Source organism: Cololabis saira, chromosome 21 (assembly GCF_033807715.1).
Source record: "Cololabis saira isolate AMF1-May2022 chromosome 21, fColSai1.1, whole genome shotgun sequence".
Lineage (NCBI taxonomy): Eukaryota > Metazoa > Chordata > Actinopteri > Beloniformes > Belonidae > Cololabis > Cololabis saira.
The window spans coordinates 38,410,159-38,433,127 of NC_084607.1; the positions used below are offsets into that span (position 1 = coordinate 38,410,159).

Consider the following 22,969-nt stretch of genomic DNA (forward strand, 5'->3'; position numbering starts at 1 on the left):
GTTTAGTCGTTGTTCCTAGAGTATCCAAATGGAGATTTGGAGGAAAGGCCTTCTGCTATCAGGCACCATTACAATTAGGGCTGAAACGATTCCTCGAATAATTCGAGTAATTCGATTACAAAAAATGATCGAGGAATTTTCTCTGCCTCGAGGAATCGTTTAATTTCTTTTTTTTTTTTCATTTAATTTCACCAGCTCAAAGCCTCATATTACGCCCGGACTACATTTAATGCGACACAACGCGCTGACACTGCGCCATACATCCATGCGCTGCGCATGTTAAAGGGGGACGAAAGAGGCGGCGGATGTGTTTGGTTTTTGTAACATGGCAGTCTCAGGCAGTCTGCAATGGCCCAGACGGGAGACACGTGTAGCTCAGTGCTTAACTTTTAATTTTTAATCCACGCTATATTCTTCTGGTCCGTTCTCCTATGTTCCCCCTCTAAAGCCAAAATTATTGTTCCGCGTTAAATCGACGCAGAGCCTACGCCGCTCTCCGGCGAGGGCGGAGAGCGCCGGTCCGGCTGGCGGTGCTGCGCTGCCATGCAGGCTCTGTTGCCACGACTACGCCGTAGGGTATGTAGCGACGCGCACCATTCTGCGTTGTTGTAACGCGGAACCATAAATCAGCCTTTACCTGGTACATAAACCTCTGTTCCCGCTACAGTTTTAACTAAAAGAAAAGGCAGAAAATGTCAGAAAAATAAAAATGTAATAAAGCTAACTGGGTAGTTTTCAATTTTAGCTCTGTAGTCATTCATGGATAAAACAAGTAGCGCTGGTGCCTAATGAGCTCCAATAGAGCAGGGCTCAAAATTTTATTATGAACACTGCCAAAACTCTAACTTAAAACTTACCTAGATCTTAAAATTTGCTTGACACTAGGGGTGGGTTAAAAATATCGATATATCGATATTTTATCGATATGCATGTGTAGGAACGATTATCGATACATAAATCCAAGTATCGATTTAAAAAAAAAAAAAAAAAAAAAATAATAATTTTTAATCCCGATTTTTTTCCCCCATTTTATCACCCAGTGCTCCTACCTAAGTCAGTCCTGGGCATTGCTCCATCTACCGACCCCGGGAGGCCCTGCACTAAGCTCAATTCTCCTCCTTACTTGAGGAGTGAGCAGGCTGCTTCTTTTCACCAGGCAGGGTGGGGTTTCTCTGGCCGGACGTGGCAAGTGGAAGGATCATGTTATTCCCTTATTGTAACCAGAATATCGATATCGAATCGTATCGTATCGGAAATCGTATCGTCTTGGGACCTAGTGTATCGGACTCGTATCGTATCGGGAGGTCAGTGATGATACCCAGCTCTACTTGACACAAATGAAAGTTCAATTGAAACACGTGGGAAAAACCCCTAACCTTTTAAGTTATGTGTGATATCAGGTGTAATGGCATTTATAGGTTAGAAATAAGAACATTTCTTGGTAAGACCCTTAGTTTTTTGAGTGAAGGTTGTGAATTTGGTCGACTGGTGTAAGTTCAGGGTTTTTAAATGCACAGCCATGAACCTACTGGATTATATAATTTAGTCTTAGTAATGTCAATTAACATCTAACATCTTATGTATATTTAGGGCCCGAGCACTGAAAGTGCGAGGACCCTATTGTATCTGTGATGTTTATTATTATTATTAGGGCCCGAGCACTGAAAGTGCGAGGACCCTATTGTATCTGTGATGTTTATTAGGGCCCGAGCACTGAAAGTGCGAGGACCCTATTGTATCTGTGATGTTTATTATTATTAGGGCCCGAGCACTTGCAGTGCGAAGGCCCTATTGTATTTGCAGGAATTTTTAGGGCCCGAGCACCTTCAGTGCGAAGGCCCTATTGTATTTGCAGGAATTTTTATTAGGGCCCGAGCACCTTCAGTGCGAAGGCCCTATTGTATCTGTAGGAATTTTTATTATTAGGGCCCGAGCACTTGCAGTGCGAAGGCCCTATTGTATCTGTAGGAATTTTTCTTTTTTCTTTCTTTATTTCTTCTGACGAAAGGAGGGCCTTTTTGCCCCCCTAAACGTCCCCAAAAAGTCACCAAATTTTGCATGCAAGTCAGGCCTGGCGAAAAATTTGATATTTAATGGTTTGCATTAATGGGCGTGGCAAAATGGCTCAACAGCGCCCCCTTGAAAACTTTGTGCCTCAAGCCCCACAATACGGTTTGTCGTACATGCACGAAAATCGGTACACACCTGTATCATGGCGCAACTTAAAGAAAAGTCTCTGGGCGTCATGTCGAGAAACCGAACAGGAAGTCGGCCATTTTGAATTAATCGTGTCATTTTGGCGAAATTTATGCCTTCCTTCGGCAGTTAATTCAGCCCGAACCGTAACGTTCCCCCAAGTGTGTTATACATCAAAATGTGCGTCTCCATCCTCCGACCCCACGCATTACTTTTCTCTTTCGAAAGCGTTACCGTGGCGACGCTAGACGCCAAAAAGCGTGCCCACCCTTCATCTGATTGGTTCAGACAGAAAAAACTTTGCGCCTCAAGCCCCATAATACGCTTTGACGTACATGAACGAAAATCGGTACACACCTGTATCATGTCGCAACTAAAAGAAAAGTCTCTTGGCGCCATGGCCGAAACCGAACAGGAAGTCGGCCATTTTGAACATTCTGCATTAATCGCGTAATTTTGGAGCAATATATGCCATTCCTTCGAGAATTAATTCAGCCCGAACCGTATCGTGAACCCAGATGTGTTATACATTTGTATCTTGGATACGTTTGTATCTTCTAGACTAGATTACTGTAATGTGTTGTTAGCAGGATGTCCAAGTAATTTGCTGAATAGGCTCCAGCTGATCCAAAATGCAGCAGCACGAGTACTGACAGGAATTAGCAGGAGAGACCACGTCTCTCCAGTGTTAGCGTCGCTCCATTGGTTACCCGTAAAATTCAGAATCCAATTTAAAATTTTATTACTTGCGTATAAAGCCCAAAACGGCTTAGCTCCGCATTATTTGCAAGACCTGATAGTGCCTTATGTTCCTGTCAGAGCTCTCCGTTCTCAGAGTGCAGGTTTACTCGTAGTTCCTAGAGTATCTAAATGTAGATTTGGAGGGCGGGCGTTCTGCTATCAGGCGCCACTACTATGGAACCAACTTCCAATCTGGGTTAAGGGGGCTGACACCACCTCCACCTTTAAAACTAAACTTAAAACATTTCTGTTTAGTAAAGCCTATAGTTAGTGTTTAGTAAACCTCTAGCTGGTGTTGGTAAATCTCTAGGTAGTGTAAACTTTAGTGTGTCAGAGTCGCTCCTGTGGTTTCTTGTGCTGGCCCCCCCTTCTCCTCCCTTTTCTCTCTTTTGTCCATGTTGCAGCATCCCTTGCCGGACACCGGAACCTGCAGTGTGGGAGTGAGGGGGGCAGGGTAACGGCCCCTTTTGGGCGGGGGAGAATGTTCGTCCCTCAAGACTCCTCTCCCTGGCCCTGCCCCTTCTCAACCTTTCCCCGACCCTGCACCCCAACCTGGGACTTGATGATTGGGCCGGAGCTTCGGGAGCTGCGTGCTGGCCTGCGGTCCCCACCCCTGGTCATCCCGTTGCTGGCCCCCCCTTCTCCTCCCTTTTCTCTCTTTTGTCCTGCAGGTGGCCGTGGGTGGCTTGTAGCTTGCATTACGGAGCACAAGTCTTTTCCTGACCCTGCACCCCAACCTGGGACTTGCTGATTGGGCCGGAGCTTCGGGAGCTGCGTGCTGGCCTGCGGTCCCCACCCCCGGTCATCCCGTTGCTGCTTCCACCTGCCTGCTGTGCTGTTGCCGTCCCTGACCCACCAGTCTGGCCCTCGGCAGGAGGGTCCCCCCTGATGAGCCTGGTCCTGCTCAAGGTTTCTTCCCTCCTAAAGGGGAGTTTTTCCTTGCCACTGTTTGGCTTAAGGTTTTTCTCCCACTAGGGGAGTTTTTACCTGCCATTGTTTATGTAATAACTGCTCGGGGGTCATGTTCTGGGTATGGGTCTCTGTAAAGCGTCTAGAGACAACTCTGTTGTATTAGACGCTATATAAATAAAATTGAATTGAAATTGAATTGAATACATCAAAATGTGCGTCTCCATCCTGCGACTACTCGCATTACTTTTCTCTTTCCAAAGTGTTACCGTGGCGATGCTAGACGCCAACAAGCGCACCCCCCCTTCATGTGATTGGTCCATATTTGATAGTTCCCCAAAAGGCACCAAATTTTGCACCCAAGCCAGGCCTGGCGAAAAATTTGGTATTTAATGGTTTGCATTAATGGGCGTGGCAAAATGGCTCAACAGCGCCCCCTTGAAAACTTTGTGCCTCAAGCCCCACAATACTGTTAGACGTACATGCACGGAAATCGGTACACACCTGTATCATGGCGCAACTTAAACAAATGTCTCTTGGGGTCATGCCCGAAACCGAACAGGATGTCGGCCATTTTGAATTAATCGTGTCATTTTGGCGAAATTTATGCCATTCCTTCGGCAGTTAATTCAGCCCGAACCGTAACGTGTCCCCAAGTGTGTTATACATTAAAATGTGCGTCTCCATCCTGCGACTACGCGCATTACTTTTCTCTTTCAAAAGTGTTACCGTGGCAACGCTAGACGCCAAAAGGCGCGCCCCCCCTTCATCTGATTGGTCCACATTTGATAGTTCTCCAAAAGTCACCAAATTTTGCATGCAAGCCAGGCTTGGCGATAAATTTGATATTTCATGGTTTGCATTAATGGGCGTGGCCTAACGGCTCAACAGCGCCCCCTAGAATACTTTTCTCTGCCATAACTTTTGAATGGTTTGACATAGAGAGTCGTGGGTGGTGTCATTCAGATTCTTTATGGAGCCCTTGACCTTCATTGGCTTGAATTAGCCCCGCCCCTTCTTCTGATTGGTTGTCCCTTTTTTCTGCTATAACTTTTGAATGGTTTGACATAGGAAGTCGTGGGTGGTGTCATGGGACTCTGTAATGAGTTCTTAAGCTTCGTTGGCCTTAATTAGCCCCGCCCCTTCTTCTGATTGGTTGTCCCTTTTTTCTGCTATAACTTTTGAATGGTTTGACATAGGAAGTCGTGGGTGGTGTCATTTCTGATATGCTTATGGTGGGCGGTGGCCGTGAGTGCGAGGGCCCGTTCATCGCTGCTTGCAGCTTTAATTATTATTATTATTATTCTTGCCGTAAATAAATTGCCTTTTTGGAGGCCTTAAAATGCTCGAAAACTCACCAAATTTTGCACACGCTTCCAGAGTCGCGTAAAATTACGTATTTTATGGGCAACAGGTCATGGGTTCACAAGAATGGGCTCTATAGCGCCACCTATTTTATGTTTTTTGAAGAGCCCCACAATATGGTTTGACTTACAGCAATGACCTTTATGTGTCTATTATATCAGACAAAGCCCTACAAAAAAGTCTCTTGGACCCATGCTCTAAGTTACACAGGAAGTCCGGCATTTTGAACAGAAAATGGCATTTTTTATGAATTCTGATCATTTCTAGGCCTCATACTTTAACGAACTCCTCCTAGAGATTTTATCGGATTGGCTCACAACTTGGTTTGTACAATCTAGACACATGGTCGACGCTAAATTGCGAAGCTTTTAAGTTTTTACCAGAGGGCGTGACCGTACTGATCCGGCGAAGTTTGAGGTCATTTTTAAGCCTCGCCATCAAACATCAATTGGCTGTGATTCAGCAGTACATTATTTGAGGTCTACAACAGGTCTGCAGTGTGACAGCCTGTTGAGGAGAGTTGGTTCCTCCATCTTGATCGTCTGTGATCTACACCACGCAAGTTTTTTTTCACACTCCACCACCTTCTCTCTCTCTCGCAAATATATTATCAGTGAGTTTAGTGTGTACGTTTCTACTTTTCTCTGCCATAATGGAAACTTTTTTGTTAATAAATTGTCCTAAATATTTAGTAAAAACCAGGAAAAGCAGCCCAAATATATATATTTTCAGCCCAATTGGGCTGAAACCTGCCCAACCTGGCAACACGAATTTAGAACATCCGCAGGAGATTCTCCTCAAAACGAAATGAAAAATGAAATAAACTCTTTAATGAATAAAATTAAGATCCTTGGATTGAGATTTAAGACAAATTAAGACATTTAAATGCCTTATTTTAGCAAAAATGGAATTTGAGACTTTTTAAGGATGAGGCTGCATGGATGAGGCCAGACTATGAAACCTCACCTTGCTCTCAAACGAGAGGGACATCTCCATTGATAAGAGCAAAGTGATTGAAAGGTTTGCGGTGATGAAGAACCGGCTGATGGTTTGGAAATAGTTTGGATTTGAAAAAGTTTTAAAATTAAAGTTTTAGCATTTTGGATCGTTCAAGGTGTACTTTTCCCCCCCTTGGATGTAAATATGTTTTGTTGTGGTTCTCTGTCCACCGCTGGATGAAACCATCATTGGTAAGCTGTCATAATATTAATTATTTCTGATAACATTGTCATATCCTGAATATATGCCCTTTTCTATATTGTTTGTTGCTGTTTGCTGAGTCATTGTGTTTCTGTAAATGCATGTCGTTGCACATTGTAAACTGTTGTCGTGTAGGTTGAACACGTGTGTCTGAATTGTGCTACTCGGCTGTATTGAATCTGACATCACTGGATGTCATTTGATTTTTATCTCCAGGTTGATACTTATATCTTAAAGTCTGCATTAGGCCTATAATTAGGTTTGACATAATGACTGGCAAAATCCATGGTGCTGAAACCTCATTTGAATCGTTCTGACCGTGTGCGCCTGCGTGCTGTGGTTGTGTCAGAGGGGCTTATCTGTGGCATTTTTTTTTTTAGCAATTATGTTTTAACAGGGAGGTTTAGGCCACAAGGGCCATCAAGAATGCTTTGCCCCCCCGTGGGCTGGGACCCCTGCTCCACCCCTGGCCGCGGTAGCACATACACAATGAATGGGATCGCCGGCGGCGGTCGCCGTTTTGCGCGTTCTATGTGAAAGGGCCTTGACACCACCTCCACCCTTAAAACCAAACTTAAAATGTTTGTTTAGTAAAGCGTAAACTTTAGTGTGTTATGGCCAGTAGTCATAGCTGCAGCTATAGGACAAGACTATAGCAGCTGGTCTTAAACAGAGCTTCATACTAGATATGCTGCTATAGAGGTACGCTGCAGGGGGACACCAGTATGTTGTCACCTGGGGCCTGAAGGGCATCATCCGCGAAACATAACATCACCTGTGTGGGGCTGTAAAATGACGTATTGTCCCTACATCAGCAAGATGTATACGCTGTCAGACACATGTCATTTTTAAAACGAGGATGGATGAACATTGGGATGAGCATTTTTTGACAGAATTTTGCTTCTTGCAAACCCCTTCTCATCAGCCGTTTCCCTTTTTTTATAAAATAATAATGAATAAATAAATAAAAACAAAACTTTTCAGGTTACGTGATCAACAAATCCCTCCCACGACACACCACCCATTTGGTCAATGTAAAAGGGGCACACGACACGCTAGATCCGTGCATTTACACGTATTCGGCAATGTAAATGTAAATATTTAGTCAGACACCAGTAGTGCAAGTTCTCCCATGAGGCCTGTAATTTTCATTGCAGGGGGGTGGGAAGTCTAGTGGCTACAGAGGTGGGCTTGGGTCTGGAGTCCCAGAATGGCAACTAAGATGAACCACCTTGGGCCCCCAAGCAAGGCCCTTAACCCTAATTGATGGTGTGTACATCTCAGATGTAAGTCACTTAAAAGCGTCTGCTAAATGACAGTAGTAGTAGTATAACTCAACTATGAGAGACAAAATGAAAAGAAATATCCAGAAAATCACATTGATTTTTAAAGAGTTTATTTGCAAATTATAGTAAAAAATAACTATTTGGTCAATAACAAAAGTTAATCTCAATACTTTATTATATTCCTTCTGTTGGTAATGAGAGAGGTCAAACATTTTCTGTAAGTCTTGACAAGGTTTTCACACACTGTTGCTGGTATTTTGGCCCATTCCTCCATGCTCCTCCCTCCTCTAGAGCAGTGATTGGTCCGTTCCGCCGTGCAGATTTCCTCTAAAGCAGTGATGTTTTGGGGCTGTCGCTGGGCAACACAGACTTTCAACTCCCTCCAAAGATTTTCTATGGGGTTGAGATCTGGAGACTGGCTAGGTCACTCCAGGACCTTGAAATGTTGTGTTTGTGAAAAGTGTGTTTGTGATCATTGTCATTCTGAAAGACCCAGCCACGTTTAATCTTCAATGCCCTGCTGATGGAAGGAGGTTTTCACTCAAAATCTCACCATACATGGCCCCATTCATTCTTTCCCCTAAAGGAGCATGAGGCTCCTTTTAAGAAATGAGACTCTCTAGCGCCACCCTTCACTAGACGGCTGTCGGGGGTACTGCAGCCAACAGCGAAGCCGGCACGGGAGAACGGGGAGAACACGCATGCAGCGTCATGTGACGTCACATCCGCAGCCCAGCGCGGGAAACTCTGCCCCAGCACTGCAGCACATTTTGCAGCATTTTGCCTGTTCAAGGCAACGGAGAGATACGCTAGAGGGCTCATTCGTTTTGGTTTGGAACGCTTCATCTGACCTTATTACTAGAAAACAAATTTTTTTCATAAATCCTGCCTCAATTCTGCCTCAAGCTCCTTTAAGCCCCTTTCACATAGAACGTGCAAAGCGGCGACCGCCACCGGCTTTCCCATTCATTGTGTATGTGCTACCGCAGTGGAAGAGCGGAGCGCTCTGCGGCGTGCAAGAGGGCGCCTGCCACGGCGTTGCGCCGTGCCTGCCGGCACCCGAATTGAGTATTTTTTTATTTCACCGGGCCGCGCTGTGACGCTGTGATGAAAGAAAAACTTGCACGTTGTAGATCAGAGGCGATCAAGATGGAGGAAAAAATTATCTTGGCTGTGAGTATGTGTGAGGAGCTGTGTGATACGAGACTGCAGGCCTATCGTGACCTCAATAAAAAGGGACAAAAGTGGAGAGAAATCTCCCAGAATTTGGACATACCAGGTGTGTTAAAACCAAATAAGTGGGAAAAGGGCGCCAGACCAGAAAAACCTTTTTTGGTCGCCTAGCAACTTGCAACAAATATGTAACTTGCAACACCTGGCGGTGTGCGCGCCGCAAACCGCGCTCTATGTGAACGCAGCTTTACACGGATCAGTCGTCCTGGTCCCTTTTGCAGCAAAACATCCCCAAAGCATGATGTTTCCACCCCCATGCTTCACAGTGGGTTTGGTGTTCTTTGGATGCAACTCAGCTTTCTTTCTCCTCCAAACACGACAAGTTGTGTTTCTACCAAAAAGTTCTATTTTGGTTTCATCTGACCATATAACATTCTCCCAATCCTCTTCTGCATCATACAAATGCTCTCAAGTAAACTTCAGACCTGGACATGTACTGGCTTCAGCAGGGGGAACGTCTGGCCCTGCAGGATCTGAGTCCCTGGCGGCGTAGTGTGTTACTGATGGTTCCTTTGTTACTCTGGTCCCAGCTCTCTGCAGGTCATTCACTCGGTCCCCCGTGTGGTTCTGGGATTTTTACCCCACGGGGTGAGATCTTGCGTGTAGCCCCAGATGGAGGGAGATTATCAGTGTCTTGTATTTCTTCCATTTTCCAATAATTGCTCCCACAGTTGATTTCTTCACACCAAGCTGCTTACCTATTGCAGATTAATTCTTCCCAGCCTGGTGCAGGGCTACAATTTCGTTTTTCACATCCTTTGACAGCTCTTTGGTCTTGGCCATAGTGGAGTTTGGAGTGAGACTGTTTGAGGTTGTGGACAGGTGTCTTTTATACTGATAACCAGTTAAAACAGATGCCATTAATACAGGTAACGAGTGGAGGACAGAGGAGCCTCTTAAAAAAGAAGCTACAGGTCTGTGAAAGCCACAAATCCTGCTTGTTTGTAGGTGACCAAAAACTTATTTTACCAAGGAATTTACCAATTCATTCAGTAAAAATCCTACAATGTGATTTCCTGGATTCTTTCCCCCCATTCTGTCTCTCATAGTTGAAGTTACCTATGATGAAAATTACAGGCTTCTCTCCTCTTTTTAAGTGGGAGAACTTGCACAATTGGTGGCTGACCAGCTTTTTTCGCCCCACTGTATATATTAGGGATGTCCCAATCAGGTTTATTTGGCCGATCCGATTCTGAATCATTTGATTTTTGAGTATCTGCCAATACCGAGTCCTGATAATTTCTTAACACTTTAAAAACATGAATAAATGCAAAATAAACATCCAGGTTGTCCCTTTTTTTATTCACCTTATTTTTATCATTTAGCACTCAAACAGTGCAGTTATCTTCAGGTTGCTTGAACAATCAAGTAATAATAGAGCAACTGTTAACTAGTAAAAATAGTGCAAATTTAAAGGAGACCTTTTATGAAAAACACGTTTTCTCTTGCTTTAACTCTCTTTTCTCTCGCTTTAACATATATAAAGTGGTCTTCCCTCAGCCTGCCAACTCAGAGAAGGAGGAAAGCAACCAAATTCTGCAGTGTCTGTACAGCCGCCCGGATGAGCCATCCAGTGTGATGTGGCTTCTATTAGCCATTCAGATTTACATAGGTTGGCCTCCGATGTGTGAAACCACGCCCACAACTAACTCTGGCCGGAACAACAACAACAACAACAACTCCGCCGGCCGGAGCTTCCGCCATTTTTTACGCGTCATTCAGGCAGCCAATCAGCACAGAGCCTCATTATCATAGCCCCGCCCACTCAGAATCCTGCATAGATAATGAGGTGAGAGAATGGGAAGATAAAGACATGGCTCAGAGGCTGAATTTCTCATTTATTTAGCAAAAGAAATCAAAAACTAGTTTTTAAGACATTCAAGGCCTGTTTAAATTAGGTATTAGATGCCATAATAGGTCTCCTTTAAATATGAATTTGAATGAAATAAAAAAGCAGCTCAACTTAAAATACCCAGCAACTAAAATATAGTCAAGTGTCCATTTGGTCTCAAAAAATTGTTTTAAAATTTGAATCTGTTGAAAAGATGGAAAATGTGTGTTCCTCCAGTTTTTAGTGCATTGGTGTAAATCTGTCTCTGTAAACAACTTTATGATCAGGGGACTGGTTTGGGCCTTCTATGCAGCACATATAATTGATGGTACAATTATTTTCTCATTTCTTTTATCTCTCTCCCTCTGTCTCTATCAGGACACTAATGGGTCCATATGGAGTTGACCGAGCTGTTCATTCCCTGGAGTTTACAGAGTGTGAAAATGGTTTAGGTAAGTTATTATTATGGGCATACCAGTAGTGGCAGCCAGAGCATGTGAGCGGAGTGGAGCGGCGAGAATTTCCGCTCCTCGCTCACAAAGGTTGTCACCGCTCTGCTCCTCCCTCAAAGTCGCACAACGCCGCTCCACCCATAACCGCTCAGCGCTCCAGTAACACTGCACCCCGCTCCGCTCCACGCACCGCTCCACGCACCGCTCCACGCACCGCTCCAAAAATGTTTGCAATGCATATAAAATGCACATGTTTACCTGAAGCCTTAGATCTAACCAGAGGTGGATGAGAGAGAGAGAGAGAGCGAGAGAGCGAGAGAGAGAGAGAGACTCAGCAAAGTTACGTTCCTTGCAGCCAGTCACGGAGCCGAGAGGAACAATTTACGCAGAGCCGACATACGTTTTAAAGTCCAAAAAATAGATATTTACTGACAAGAAAAAATAAGAAAGTAATTTCACCTAACGGAATTAGCTGGTTTAATACACTTTTGTTTATTAACCTTTCCCGAAACAATTTTTCATTCACTGTTCTCTTCCTATTTTTATACTTTCAATGTCTAAAAGAACTAAAGAAGAACAACAATATTTTCAGAATATAAAATATTTATTTTAAAAAACACTTTGATAAAAGATCTTAAGGTGCAAAACACTCAAATTAAACGAATATGGCATAAATGAACGTTCGCAGGCTTAGTTAACAATAAGGCTAAAAACCGAACAAAACGTGCCTTTTAAAGTGCCTAAATCAAAGCCTGCATTAACTGAGCTGGATCGGGACATTTTTCTTAAAGTTCTTCTGAGTTCACTTTCAAAAACACCAGTTTGGCCAAAGTCGGGGGCTTCAGACTCCTGCGGTGTGTTACCGGCCAGCCCGGTCCCCTTTAAGGCGGTGTCTGTGTTCGGGTGTGTGTGTGTGAAACGTGTGGGTGCAGCGGAGGAGAGAGAGGGAGATGCAGGTGTGCGCGTGTGGAAGACCGGAACACGTTTTTAGTTACTTTTTCAGTGTGTCCTCCGTTAGTTTCAGTCGTCGGCCCTCACGCCTTTTGTTTGCTCTCATTACATGTTTGTAATAAATGTGCGAGGTTGCACGGACAGCATTTTTCCTCCGTCCTTTTTTCCCTTCACTTTCCCCGGACTCCTAGACAACGCCGGTTACCAGCAACGAGCCAGAGACCGAATTAAAATACCAGCTCTCCCAACTACGGTTCAGAGATAGGACTGTAAAAGAAGAAAGGTAACAGGTGGTTTGTGGAGAGGTTTGTGGGATATGTTTGGACAGAAAAAAAACTCCCGCTCTGCGCTCCTTTCAAAATTCGCCGCTCCGCTCCCCCGCTCGCTCACGCTCAGCTCCGCTCACATGCTCTGGTGGCAGCTCATATTGCGATGCCAAACACACGCCCGAACAAAAACAACACTGCGAAGTAGGGGGTGTATTCCATGACACCACCCTGAAAAACGAGAAAAAAACCTACTTTACAAGGCAAAATGGCCTGATTTTCAGATTCAGATTCAGATTCAGAATACTTTATTAGTCCCAAAGGGCAATTCATTTCATTTGCTTTGCATTGATTTTGCGTGCAAGCTTAAGTCGCAGAAACACACTCAGTTTACGCAGGTTCAGTCTCAGTATCCAGGATCAGTTTCACTCTTTTTCTTTCCTTCTTTCTCTTTTTTTTTTTTTATTTTATTTTATTTAATAGGGACAATGCAGGTTTACATGTGATCACATTCACTCATTACAAACAAGCCAATGTGACTGATGTTCTGCATACAGAGAGTATAGCTATTGCTAGTTTCCATCTCCTGTCCCTAGTTAGGCTTTTAGTAAAAGAAAATGAAAGAAAGGAGAAAAAGAATACAAAAATACATGGAATTTTCAACATGCAAAGCTATATCCTATTTACAATAGCTACTATTAGCGGTTACAGGTGATTAAAAATGCGTACATTTCTGATTTTGCTTCAACCAGTCTTTGACATTTTTAGTAAAAACTTTAAAATCTTGAGTTGTTTTTATCTCAGTTGGCAGTGTGTTCCACATTTGAGAGCCCTTTATAGAGAACGCCGACTGCCCAAAGGAGGTCTTACGGCGTTCAACCTTACAGTTACCACTTGTTGTTCCCCTGGTGATCCTACCACTATTCAGCCTGCTAACTAACTTACATAAAACATCTGGTGCTAGGTTCTGTAGACACTTAAAAACCAGTTTGAGTGTAGAAAACTTTAAAAAATTATCAAAACTAAGCATGTTGTACTGTTCCAATATGTGACAGTGATGCCATCTCATCGGTTTTTTATCCATTATTTTTAAGGCTTGATTATATAGAGATGAGATAGGCTTAATCACAGTTACACAAGTTTGGCTCCACACTGTAACACAATATGACATATGGGAGAAAATCTCTTCTTATTCCGCACATATTAACGTGGCCAGAACCGTAACGTGTGCCCAGGCATGTTGTACATCAAAACGTGTCACTATCGTGCAATGATGGGCATTACTTTATCAGTCAAAAGTGTCACCGTGGCGATGCTAGAGGGGAAATAATCGGTTGAAAAAGCCCAATTTTTTCCTACGGGGCTTGTTACCATGTCAACTCAAAACCTATTAACTCCCATTGGGAGCATAGAAATGAATGTAATTGAACCAGAAACACCTCAGACAGAACCAGAACCACCCTGAATTCAATCAAAACCATCCTGAACACAACCAGCAGATGCTTGCATCATGCTAACATGCTAGCATAATTTAGCTAGCATAATAGCTTAAACAAAATTACTGGTCCACAATGGCCATCTTTTCTACTCATTGTTCTCTTTAATTTTCCTCAATTGTTTAGCCCGTATGAGTCTGGTTAAGCCTCTCAGCTCTCCGTTTGACTAAGGTGGTATAGGGCTGTGAGGATGTTTGATGCCTTAGTCAGACAGGAACGTAGCAAACTCAGCAGGCACACACTCTGGGCTGCTGTCAGCGGTGATAACATTGGGGAAACCCCAGCGAGAAAAGAGTGACTGCAGGATCTCAGTCACCACAAGTGTGGTAACAGAGCCAGTTGGGAACTCTTTGTCCCACTTAGGGCCTGATTTACTAAGATCCTAAATAAAGAGTACTAAATTGCGTGTGCACTGAAAAGGTTTGCACATGCTGTTGTTGTGTGTTTTGCGGGTGATCAACTAAGAATGCTTGCGCAATTGATAACAGGCGCAAACCGCAGTATTTAAATGAGGTGTTGCGTGTCTTACGGTTTGCGCCATGGAGAGTTTGGATGCAAAGCAGGATAGTTGCAAGCGCTAAATGAAATTTGACGAGTTGGAGTTAGAGATATTAGTGGAAGAGGCAAATAAACACATTCATGAACTACAGCAAAGAAATTTAAACATTACCAAAAGAAACGCAATATGGGAGAAAATCTGCGATAGAATAAATGCAGTAAGACAAAAAGAACGGCAGATGAGGTTAAAAGAAGGTGGCAAGATATAAGGCGAAGAACTAAAGAAAACGTGGCCTTTAATAAAACTTCGGCAAACAAGACAGGTGGAGGGCCTGCGGAAGAGATGCCTCTAACCAGCATTGAGCAGCAGGTGCAGCTCACCTTCTGCAAGGAGCAGATAACTGGGATACCGGGCTATGACACGCTAGAGCCAACTGCAGAACAGGCGCACAATAATAAACACTTTTTTCTCCATGAAATTATCACAAATAAAACAATTAATGTTCCTCCTGTGGCAACCTTTTGCTGAATAATACTCGATTTAACATTCAAATAAAATATTTCTCCTTTTGCATGTGGAGAATCCTCACCACAAGTTGAGCCATCTCCACCCCAGTCCTCAAATCAGCCCTTAACTCATTCAACAGCTCCAAGATGGAATCGCTAGATAGTCGATATGTTTGAACTATCTGGTTTTCATTCATTCCAAACAAATTTACACGAGTCCCAAAGACTCTCTCTCTGCGTATTCTTTGATTTTGGCGATGTCGCCTCCTTGCCACAATAACAGCAGCCATCGGTGCGTAATGCTGGGCAGATTAGCACCTTCCTTTCCAACGTATTAAACACAGACGCAATCACAATCCCCGCAATTACTTTCAGGCTTGGTAAATCTCATTGCGCGTGGTAAATGAACCTATTTGCATTTTCCCCTCCCAGTATTTAGCGCTTTCTGGCGGGTACGCCCCATATTGATTATTCATCAGGGCAAAAGTACTAAATGAACAGCGTGTGCTATTTTGCTCATTTGAGAGGCGCAGTCCTCTTTGCACGCTGTTAGTAGATCAGCTTGCACATTGGTTTGCAGGTGATGTCAAGTTTGCACACGTTTTTACACACGCAAACCTTTAGTAAATCAGGCCCTTAGTGTAACTCATAGAACACCACAAGGAACTGCTGGTAATGGGCAATGCCCTGGAGGTTCCCACAAATGCCAAGCTGTAGATGCTTCCAGGAGCAAAGTGGCCACTATAGTGGTCGCGTGATGGCCAGTGCAGGAGGCCTTGCCTTGCCCAGTGGGCAAGCTGTACAGTGTTAGAGGCCAGAAAGGTGGGCCAACTTGGATCGAAGTGTGCCAGTATTGGGGAGAGGTGAGTTGGGCTTTCAGACGTTGGACCACATCTGAGCAGCCTGAGGTCCATGCCCAGATGCATCCTTCCTTAATAGTTCATGCAGGGGTGCAGTGATTCCTGGATATTGGGGGAGAAAATGCAAGTAGGATGCTATCTAGGAATCATTCCCCTAGGAATGATGCAATTTGAGCAGGGCTTGATGGCTCTAGAAAGTATAATAACATAGAGAATGGGTGGAAACCAACAAACTCCAATTCTGGCAATACAATGACACATTTGTCCTCATTCAGAGTGAGATTATGGCTTCCTAAGAAATGGAGTACCTCTTGAGGTGATTGTCATGATGTCAGGCATTGGGCAATGTATCACAATGTCATCTAAGAAAACAACCACCCCTTGCTAAAAATAATACTTGCTAAAATAGTGGCCATGATTTTCTGAAAGCAGCTAGGGGCTGAAATTAGGCCCAAAAGCTTCCTTGTGAATCTGAAGACCTCAACGTGACAAAGGCAATGAGGTAACAACTGTCAAGGTGCACTTCAGGTTTAAGGACGAGAAATTGTTTGAAAGCAAAAAGACAGCCCAGGCCAGAAGAGAGTTCAGGCCAACGAGCAAACTAAGAAATCACTTCACAGAGAAAAACACCAGGCAGGTGTGGAAAGGACTACAGCAGATCACCAACTTCAGACGCAACAACACTGACTTAAAAGGCACTGCTGAACTGGCTGAGGAGCTCAACTGCTTCTTTGCCAGATTTGAAGCAAACACCCCACTCTGTCACACGTGTAACCCTGTCACTGGCAACCAGACATTGTTTGTACAGGAGCATGAAGTGAGACAGCTGTTTAAAGCAGTGAACCCAAGGAAAGCTGCTGGTCCAGACAACATCCCCGTAAAGTACTCAATGGTTGTGCTTATGAACTTTCTGGTGCATTCATGGACATCTTTAACCGGCCACTTGCAGATGCTGTCATACCACCCTGTCTCAAATCATCAACGATTTCCCAGTCCCCAAGCAATTCAATTCAATTCAATTTTATTTATATAGCGTCTAATACAACAGAGTTGTCTCTAGACGCTTTCCAGAGACCCATACCAGCCCACTTAATCCAGCTTAAATGATTACAGACCCATCGCTCTCCCCCCTATTGTCACAAAGTGCTTTGAGAGACTGATACTGAAGCACATCAAGACCAGCCTCCCCCAAAAACAGATCCACATAGGATGCCATCACCATCGCTCTTCACTCTGCTGTACAACTCCTGGAGCATAGAGGGACCTATGTACGGATGCTTTGTGTTGATTATAGCTCTGCCTTCAATACAATCCTTCCGTACGTACTCATCAGAAAGATGCTCCACCTTGGTCTCTCCCCCCCTTTCTGCTCTTGGATTATGGACTGTCGGCCCATAATCCAAGTGGGGGCCCAGTCCGTCAGGCTGGGCCCCCAAGCGGAGGATATGTCTGTCAGACATCTCCCCATCCATCACACTCGGCACTGGCTCCCCACAAGGCTGTGTGTTAAGCCCCTTATTAAATTCTCTACATACGACTGCTAACCCTCCTATCGCACTAACTCCATTATTAAATTTGCAGATGACACCACAGTGGTCGGTCTCATCTCAGGAGGATATGAGTCGGCCTACAGAGACGAGGTCTGCAAACTAACACTGTGGTGCTCATCAAACAACTTGTCACTCAACACAAAGAGAACAAAATCATTTATCCTGGACTTCAGAAAGAACAGAACTGAGATTGGGCCACAGTTCTATGTGAACATGGGAAGCCTTAATTTGAACTTTAAGGCCCAGCTCTGAGGCCTAACTCTGAGACCAGCCTTGATTTCCTCACAGCTGATCGCATGGTTTGGAACAAAGGATGTCATAATCGCGCATAGCCAGAGCAGGATTTGTATTTACGGCCCTTCAGTGATAAGGAATAGCCCTCTCATTGGGCATGGACCCCAACCCACAGGGGAGGCCGCAGTGACTTCCTGGGCCCAGCTATAAAGAGCAGGCCCCCTCATCCTCTCTGCCTCTTCTCTTGCTCTTTTCTCTTCCCTTCCTCCAGGTCTCTGCTACCTCGGACTTGTCCACGGTCCCATGGAGTTTTCTGTGAGCTATGAAGAAAGCCACAATTCCGATTTTAGTATTAATTTATTTAAGTATTTATAATTTAAGTATTAATTTATTAAAATTAGTATTTAGTATTAATAACTACTAGCTATGGGCCAGCCTCCTCCATGATCGTGACCCCAGAAGCGTCTGTCTGGAGCGCTGCAATGAGTGACCAACGAATGTTCCAAGCCCCATATGAGCCGAACGAGGGACCCTTGCATGCCTCAACGTGAACTCATTTGGACCGACCTGGAGCTGAAGGAAGCCCAGCTGCAATGCCCATGCATTCCCCTCATCCACACTGAGATGAGGACCAGAAGCGAGAGAGAGAGACGCTCTTTATCAGGATCCCCTGATGAGCGTAACCACCTTTTTGTTCACCAAGGAATGCTGACCGGCCGGACCAAACCACCTTTTTCTTCAACTACAAAGATCCACGTAAGCGCCAGTTTTGTGTCTGGGCAAACTTAGTTAACACATTTTCCAAGTTTAGTTTTACGTTGTGAGCCGGACCGCTGATCCCGTCAGGACTGTGTTTATTAGTTTAAGTGTGTTTGTTTATTTGATTGTTTTTCTACTGTGGCCCCACGTTGCTGGATCTTGATGATATGTTTCTCCACAACAGAAAACAAAGCCTTTCCTTATGTCCCAGTTGAATGACCAGAGCGCACATTGGTGCGTCTCTGTGTGGGGTAGTCAGAAGTTATTCTAATGTCTTGGGTTTTACTTTTTTTTTACTTTTCTCCTCTCATCTTCTCCTACTAATCCTCTGGCCCTCAGTTCCAAGAAGCAGCAGAATGGTTCTCTTCCTAGTATCGATGATGTCCATAAGGCCCAGATTAGTGACGTAGGTCTCAAACTATGCATGCCAGTGGTGCCACAGAATCGGGGGTTCACTCGTAAGAGCCTGGAAAAGGCGGTGGTATCATCAGCTGCATCTTAGTTGCCAATTTTGCCAAAGATACGCTACAGCAGGGTACCGCTTAAATTTAACTTTACTGGTTACCGATCAGAATAAAACACAGAGCAGACAGGAAAAAGTGCCAACTCCCCAAACCCATGCTTCCGCGGTCAACCGCGGTCATAACAACAGCAGAATTACCAAGGGCAACAGAAACATACACAAGAGCCCAGACCTTTTTCTTTCCATCGTTCCTGCTCTCTGTGAAGGTGGCCGCTTTTCTTCTCCCGCTCCCTCCCTATCTGCCCTGCTGCTGCTTTCTGTCTCGTGCTGTCTTTTTACTCTATTGGAGCCTCTCTTTTGACATCCTCCGAAACTTAAAAAAATCATGGAATTGGTTAGCCTGTCTCTCAGTGCAATTGACCAAGTTTTCGCGACGAGAAGACAGGGCAGAGGGCATCCCTCCCACTGTCGGTCGGGGATGTTGAAGATGCCTTCATAATTGGATTTCTTATAACAGGATTTCTGATTTTTGGAGCTGGCGGTTACCTGGCATATCGACAAATTTCAGAAAACATCTACAGTTATTCTGGCCCTTTCAGAGCTGCCTGACGGGACTGAGGGGATAAGCTATAGGACCAACACTCAGACTCAAACATTGAGCAAAATCGCAAGCTGGATGCGAACAGAATCGCAGACTAGCTGCGGTTTTGGAACTCATTGGCAGGATGGAAGCTCGGCTTGGCGGGAATTGACCACAAATTCATCTGTTTGGAGTCACCATTGAGATGAACTAGAGACTTAAGATTGAAAATTACTGGAGCCTGCCTGACCCAAATGCAATTGTTGATTCTACATTCTGAACTTGACAGAGCGGCTTGGCAGGCCGATCTGTCAAGGTGAGACAGAGGATGAATGAAAACAAGTCTGATAACATCAAGGACAATGGCTAAGGAATAGATCTGGGGCATAGTTCACTAGGGATGGGCGGTATGGACAAAAAAATGTATCACGATCATTTCTGGCATTTATCTAATGATAAGAATGATGATAAAAAAAATACCAATTCAACTCCATCTTTTTAACTATAAATCTATCACCACATTCAGTCTTTGGAGCCCCCAAAACACTGCTCTCTAAGAATACTAAATGCTACTAAACTACACCAAATAAATTGAATCAATAAAAAACAGTTAAATTAGTACACCTGTACTGCAAAACTGTAATGACTCAAATGAAGTTTGAAATGTAAGAACATATTCAACATTTACTCAAACTGTATGGCTTAAACAGTGGGATAACAGTGCAAACAGCAAAAGTACCATTGTCCTTCAAGTTTTCCTAGCTTATAAAATCACAAAGTAGAAAAAAATACAACCTGATAAATAAAGAAACGGGGAAAAATAAATAAAAGTTAACTGAAAATAAAATCCAATCAGTGATGACCTCTTCTAATATAAATAAAATGTGCAAATTAACCTGTGGTTGGAACATGCCACAAATTAGATACTATTTTTTTTTTTTCGTAATAGTCAAACGTTATAGCAAAAAGGTAACAACCATTTCCTTCTGTTGGGTAACAAAATAGTGCAAAAGACAACATGATGAAGTACAAAATATATAGCCATCCTCTGCACTCACTGTTTTTTTTGCAGACTCTGCATATAATAGATGATGTTTGCTCCTCGTCACTCTTTTTAAATCCAAACCAGTTCCAGAGCTGGAGCTGGAGCGTTGTTTAACAACGAGCTCCTCGCTCTCAGATCCGCCTTCCGCCATGTTTGTTAAGGCTGATTTATGGTTCTGCGTTAAATCGACGCAGAGCCTACGCCGTAGGCTACCCCGTAGGCTCTGCGTTGATTTAACGCAGAACCATAAATCAGGCTATACACAAAAACGTCATCAACGGGAATTTATCGTTTTTACCGCGAGATGACAAATTCTTACCGTGGGGAATTTTTTTGACGGTATATCGTGAACGGTAAAATATCGCCCATTCCTATAGTTAATAGATACTCATACAAACACACACATGTGCACATAATGCTAAATAGAAATCCCTCATTCATGCAGACATCCATGTAGGCAGGTGGAAGCAGCAACGGGATGACCGGGGATGGGCGGGACTGGGACCAGGCCAGAACGCAGCTCCCGAGGCTCCGGCATGAACTAGTTTTTCTGCATCACTCTGCGAGAGGATTTTCCTAATTTTTGCAATATTACGGAGATGGAAAAACACTATTTTACAAACCTGATTAACATATGGTTTAAACCACAAATCCTGATTGAAAACAACACCAAGGTTTCTCACAGTTGCACTGGAAGCCATTGCAACACCATCTAATCCCTTCCTAAAATGCTCTGGACCAAGAATGATAACCTCTGTTTTATCTGAATTTAGAAGCAAGAAATTTCTGGACATCCAATCCTTGGTGTCCCTAAGACATGCCTGAAGTTTAACTAACGGTTCTGTTTCATCCGGCTTCATAGACAAATAGAGCTGCGTAACAATGAAAGTGTATGCCGTGATTCTGGATTATACTTCCCAATGGCTGCATGTATAAACTGAATAAGATTGGCCCTAGCACTGAACCCTGCGGAACACCATAGCAGACCCTTGACTGTTCTGAAGAAACCTCATGTACATGAACAAACTGGAACCTGTCAGATAGATATGATTTAAACCAACGTAGAGCTGTCCCTTTAATCCCAACAACATGCTCTAACCTGTGCAGTAAAATGCCATGATCTACAGTGTTATCTACCATTGTGCGTATGTTCATCTTTGCTGCATCCATTACTACCAAAGCACACATAATCTGCAAAACTACATTCACGGACATCAACCTAGCGGACACAGAAGAACTACGCGACTGCGGTCTGCTCTGGAGGCCTGCCCATTCACTGACCCCTACTACTGCTACCAACCCCTGCTACCAACCCGCAGTGGAAGCGCTACAGGAGATGTATGACGAAGCAGAAGCGGGGAAAGCGCGAAGGTGTCCAGGCTAGGCTAGCAGCTAGCCCTCACCATCCGGCTATCCCTATCATCACATTGTCCAAAGTACGCACAATGCATAATATACTGGACTACATCCGCCTACTTCGCACAAATTCTGAGACTGTGAGTGAGTTTTGTGTTCTTGTGTTTGTGGAAACATGGCTCAACGACAGCATCCCAGACTGTGCCATTTAGCTAGCCCGGCTAACATCCTACCGAGCAGACAGAGCGCTTGTCGATGGGGGGAAGACTCACAGCGGGTGACTCTGTGTTTACATCAGCGATGCCTGGTGCCATGACGCTGTTGTGGTCTGCAAACAATGCTCATCACTGGTGCAGTTCATGGTTATTTAATGGCGGCCATTCTACCTGCTGAGGGAATTTAGTGCCATATTGCTGGTAGCAATATACATCCCTGGCTCTTCCAGCGACAGGAGTGAGCAACTGTATGAATTCCTTCAGCACATCAGTGACCAGCAAACAGCCCACCCAGATGCCTGCCTCATCCTGGCACGCCAACCCCAAGAGCATGTTTCCAAAACTGCACAGACATATCAACGTTCCAACATGAGGAAATAATATCCTGGACAATGTCTATACCTCACTGATACCCCTTTTCCACCAAACTGGTTCCAGGGCTGGTTCTTGGGCAGTGCTGAGTTTGGAACAGGGCTTTCTGTTCCCACTGACAAAGAACTGGTTCTGGGCCAGAAAAAATGGTTCCAAGGTAGCACCAACTCTTTGCTGTGCTAGAGGAAAGAACTGCTTACGTAAAGCGGAGGGGGGCAGAGTTGTTAAGACCAACGGCAATAGCAAGACTGCAAGACGTGACATTTTGTATATAAGCGACGAATTAATATGGATACAGCAAAGCAGCAGTGGTCTGAGGAGGAGACAACCTGTCTTTTAGCGATATGGTCCACGAAGGGTGCTATGCGGATCAAGTCCGTATTAGAGCAAAATACGTTGTTGTTGCTTCAATTTTTGCCCCAATGCAAACGCAGTGACGTAACTGACGTTTGCAGCGACGTAACTGACATTTGCAGTGACAGAATGACGTGACGCCCCCTAGCACCCCAGCTATGAAAAAACAAACCGGTTCTCAGCTGGTTTGCAAGTTGAACTAGTTGTGAACCAGCACCAGTACTGGCCCAGAACCAGCCCTGGAACCAGT

General features: G+C 44.3%; 1 protein-coding gene across 3 annotated transcripts in view; it reads left to right on the plus strand.

Annotated features, from left to right (window-relative positions):
* The window catches only part of si:dkeyp-72e1.9 (syntaxin-binding protein 4), a 261,457-nt gene that overhangs the window by 72,683 nt on the left and 165,805 nt on the right, over nucleotides 1-22,969 (plus strand). For all 3 annotated transcript variants that reach the window (XM_061712521.1, XM_061712522.1, XM_061712523.1), the window contains one exon: nucleotides 11,140-11,213. In XM_061712521.1, the coding sequence (XP_061568505.1) occupies nucleotides 11,140-11,213 (74 nt within the window). The remainder of the gene's footprint in view (nucleotides 1-11,139; nucleotides 11,214-22,969) is intronic.